This window comes from Mizuhopecten yessoensis, unplaced genomic scaffold (genome assembly GCF_002113885.1).
Source record: "Mizuhopecten yessoensis strain PY_sf001 unplaced genomic scaffold, ASM211388v2 scaffold11035, whole genome shotgun sequence".
Lineage (NCBI taxonomy): Eukaryota > Metazoa > Mollusca > Bivalvia > Pectinida > Pectinidae > Mizuhopecten > Mizuhopecten yessoensis.
The window spans coordinates 145,801-150,546 of NW_018408846.1; the positions used below are offsets into that span (position 1 = coordinate 145,801).

At 35.1% G+C, this 4,746-nt stretch overlaps 1 protein-coding gene across 1 annotated transcript in view; it reads left to right on the plus strand.

The window, feature by feature from the left end:
• The first annotated feature begins 3,130 nt into the window (after positions 1–3,130).
• Positions 3,131–4,746, plus strand: part of LOC110464812 (electron transfer flavoprotein-ubiquinone oxidoreductase, mitochondrial-like) — a 22,782-nt gene continuing 21,166 nt past the window's right edge. The window contains exon 1 of the mRNA XM_021520260.1: positions 3,131–3,192. Within this exon, the coding sequence (XP_021375935.1) occupies positions 3,150–3,192 (43 nt within the window). The 5' untranslated portion in view covers positions 3,131–3,149. The remainder of the gene's footprint in view (positions 3,193–4,746) is intronic.

Genomic DNA, 4,746 nt, shown 5'->3' on the forward strand with positions numbered 1-4,746 from the left:
TTTCTTTGTTTTAAAATACTTACTTCCACAGAAATGCAACTATTGTTCACAAGTACGGTACAAACTATCCAGTACCCATGTATGAGGAAAATCATTGTTTTAGGAAATCACTAATACCAAAATAAATGTGCAGTTAATTTGCACCAAAATCACAATATTTTATTATTATCTAATCGTCACATAATTTCAACCGATCTGAAGTTAGATAAAATGATTAATACCACTGCCGCGCCAAACATTGCGATTTACGGCGTAATGTCTGTAATAGCAGAGACGTATTAAAAAGTGTATAATACGACGAGTAAAGGGACATAACTCTTACAATATATCACACACTTACAATAGTTACACAAATATTCCCCATAATTTTGATAAATATTAATAAATCCAAACATTACAATAATATCAAAATCTTGAGAACAGAATTATCTTATATATATATAGAGAGAGAGAGAGAGCGATGGGTACCATTACTTTGTCTGGTCTAAAAGAAAACGAAAGGTCGAAAAAATAAAATAAAAATTGAAATCTAATTATTCTTAGAATATTTGATATGTACCTATGACAAATCTTGAACCTGTTAGATACTGAGAAAACCTTACTTCATTGTCAAAAATTAGCATTGTTTTCGGTTTGAGCGTGTTAACTTGCATTGGTACATTGTATGTCGTCGGCTAAGTTCATAGTACGTATAATAATACCTTACAAGAGCGATCAGTGAAGTGTCACCCTGCATGTCAAAGTGATCAGCCCCGGTATGACTTTCCGACAAAGGTCGTTAGATCCACTTCAGGCTAAAAGAAATAGGTTGTCACAACAACTGATGTCATGTATCTATGAATTGCTGGTTTCTATGGTAACCAAAAAGGAAACGTGACTTTTCATCAATATTTTTACCTAAAAGTTACATGTATACATGCCATTGGACCGGTATTTTCCCGTATCCAGTTCAGTATGCGGTTATTTACTCATCAAACACATTTGGTTCTCACTTTAAAATGGTCTCCATTCTAGAACTCCAGTCCATATCTATTCTTCGATTCTGCGCTTCACACATGCATGTTTGTCCAACAATTCAAATAATCTTTACAGTAATCAATGTTCAAACCGTACAAATTATATGAAAAGGCTCGCTATCTATCTAAATTTAGAGCGCAATAGTAATAACACAATCAAAAATGTTCAGCACGCATTTAATAAACGGACCTGATAAAGCCGGAATAACCTGCGTAATTGATAACGTATTTTGTACAGGAGACATACGCAAATGAACTCCATCAAAGGTTTACAGCAGCGATATTAGAACCAACAGGTAATGTCAGAAAGCACAACCAAAACCTACTATGATGAATTGAGGAAGAGACGTTTTTACTATACTATATGACTTTACATGATCAGAGCATAAAGTCAGGTAGCAGTGTACAGTAGCGTACGGTGGTCATGGGTGATATTTTTATACGATGAATAACCCCGTAATATTACATGTATCAAAAAATAAATCGGCACTAAAATTGGCATATACATGATGAAGTGGATTATGTGGGCTTCGTAATTTAAAAAAAATCGAATTTGGTTTGAGACTACAGTTTTGTGCATTAACTAGCTTATCGTGTAGTCTATTTTTGTACTCAGCACATGTGTAAATATTGTGAAAAATCCACCGGAATGACCTATGCTTGTGTGTTTTCACAAGTCCCAAATCTGGGGAAAATAGTTTTTGAAAAAAATCAGTCTTCTAAACAAAATTTGTTCAAAACGTAGTTTATAAATATATATATATATTGGTGTGTTGTGCAGGTTTTATCCACTACCCATGTTTATCTGAGACATGCCCTTTATTTTTAGGATCAGGCCATTTCTACTGTACTCTGCTACCTCAGTATTGGCTTTATAATTTCTGTGTGTTTGATACAGAGTTAAGATTTATTTTTAAGGCAAAAAGCATCGGTGACATCGTTACCTTCGGATCGAAACAATTGAGGCGCGGACTTATACATGAGTAAAAACGTACATCGTGATAACATTCTTCTTCTTCTTTTTAATGAAAAATAAGGAAAAATATGACGAGGGCAATGACCAATTAATTGGGTATGAATTTGACAGGGTGTGTCAACAATTCATGAACTTTTCACTTATTATCTAACCAGAGGTGTAAGATTAGAACTACCAGTACCATAATCACCTTAGACTTCTTAGATAGACTCGCGTTACATCTAAACACTTGCACTGAGTTACCTTCATACACGTGAGCTTTGAACTGCACAACTAGCAAATACATGTAGGCATAAGGTATATAAAAAGGCTTTACTGGTTTCTCATAGCAATCTAATGCCTTGTCACAATCCGTAATCGTCAATATATTGACGGAGGATGATATAACAGAAGAAGATTATGAAATCATCTTATTTTCTTAAATGACATATTGTATAATCTATAAATCAATTTTCAAAATATTTTATGAAGTTCATATCTAAGAAGAACAATATAAATATTAGAAAGTCACATCGCATGACCATAAGTATTCTGTATGTACGAATGGGACATGCAAAATGGGTGTATGGTTTAATTATGAATGTCAGTCAGACAAAGGCTGTGTAATAGGTTTATATGTATGACATGTAGTGAGTAGGGTAGTATGAAATCTGTAAGATAAGTGTTTTGTACAATTACCCATCTTTTCCTGTCATAATTTACAGACTTGTATCTCATTATTTGTCATGCGTATGTGTTTGAAAAATCTGAATAAATTTCTGAGTTACAAAAAAATATTAGAAAGTATAAATCACCGAACAGATTTTAAAAAGGCCTATAACAGTTATAACTTTGCGAAGGCTCGCATGAATGCAGCATCCGATTTATTTCATAAACGAACAACTCTGGTCCAACCGATTCAACCGTTTGGAACGTAATAAACGAAGGCGGCCCATTGATTTTTAGCGCATTGATTAAAGGGAGATAACTGTTGCAACCAACTCATTTACGACAACACACTTAACTATTTCTTTTTTTATTTTAAAGACAATGCTACTGAAATTAAAGCAACCATTCATTTTCTCTTTCTTGACGTCTTTACTAATAACCATTTTTTCATAAGAACAACGTAATTAGTTTACGTCTTTCTACTACTATACGGCAATTAGTTACAAAACATGGCGGCTTTTATGAGGAGAGTGTCTGTCTGCAGCAGAAATGGTTTGTATTTCAGCTAATTATCTCACTTCTTATATGCATTCTTCAATGAAATTATCATTTGAGTATATGTTCGGTGCCATTCATATTTCGTGATCGAGTTTTGTGGTGCAGAACTAGATATCGCCGATGTAAACATGTCCTTAATTATGCAAGGTCCAAAGTACAGCTGTCATGTCGGAGGAACCACTGTACTGTATACAGTATTATTGTCAAAAAGCTGCTGAACATCAATAGTAACGTGCAAAGTATGTCTTATATTTATGAAAGAAATCCAAGTTCTAAATGTCTTGGAAAATTAGTGTTTATTTCGTACCAATTTCTTTTTAGATGTTTACATAATAATGATAGAAAAAATCTGACCTACCTACCCTTGTTTTTTTTGCCAATGCAACGGGTCCTCCTTAAAAGCGTCTTCAACCGACAACAAGCGTCTACAAGTGACAACAAGCGTCGCCAGACAAAATGTTTTAAAATACTGAATAAAGTAAGCGACATCAGAAGATATGTTGTTAATATATGACTATAATACACCTCTGTACCAAATTTCAGCTCCATATTCGATAAAATGACCAAGTTATGATGAATTGAATTTTTACGATCGCGGCGTGGCTCATATGTGTATTCGCATGTTAAGTGAAGAAAGCGTCGCAAGATAATATCGTTACAATTACTCGCTAAAGTAAGCGACATCAGAAGATATGTTATTAGTTAGACTTTTATTGATATAAATTCCAAATTTCAGCTCGATATTTGAAAAAATGATCGAGTTATGATTAATTTATTATTACGATCGGCGGCGTGGCATATGGGTGTGATTAGAACTCTACAGATCGTAAAGCGTCTTCAGACTATATCTCTAAAATTAATCGATTAAGTAAGCGACATCAGAGGATATGTTATTCATATAACTATGATACACCTTTATACCAAACTGCAGGTAGATATTTGAATAAATGACTGAGTAATGATAAGTTTGATTATTACGATCGGCTGTGTGGTTCACATGTGTGAATAGAACTCTACAGATTGTGAAGCGTCTTCAAACTACAGTACGCGTCAGGTGATTTGGTACTCAGTCGCCCGCTGAGCGACAAATTTTAATCCCTGTCGCTCGTAGCCGCGGGATGATCGCGGAAGAAACGCCGGCTATATCAAGGTAGATCCGCCGGCTTTACATTGATAAGCCCTCCGCGACTATCCCGCGTTCATGGGTGATGGGGATTAAATCTGGACAGAGAAAATACAGTATAATACTAGTTCAAGTTGATATTCAAACTTTGGGCCATATATGTGTCTGCTGTGGCCGCTGTTCCTGTCTACGGTACCACAGATGCACAGTAACAATCAGCACACCGAACAGAAAGCGCTACTTGAATTTCCCGAACGGAAAAGAAATGCCAGCACATACTAGGGGGGAAAACCCGTCTTGTAGTGGATATTTAAAAAAGAAACGAGTTCCACGAGATCTGTTTAAAATTACCAATGTATGCTTAATATAAAGTAGCACTGCCTTGTAACGTGATAAACATTGGGGCAACATTTACGATGTGCACG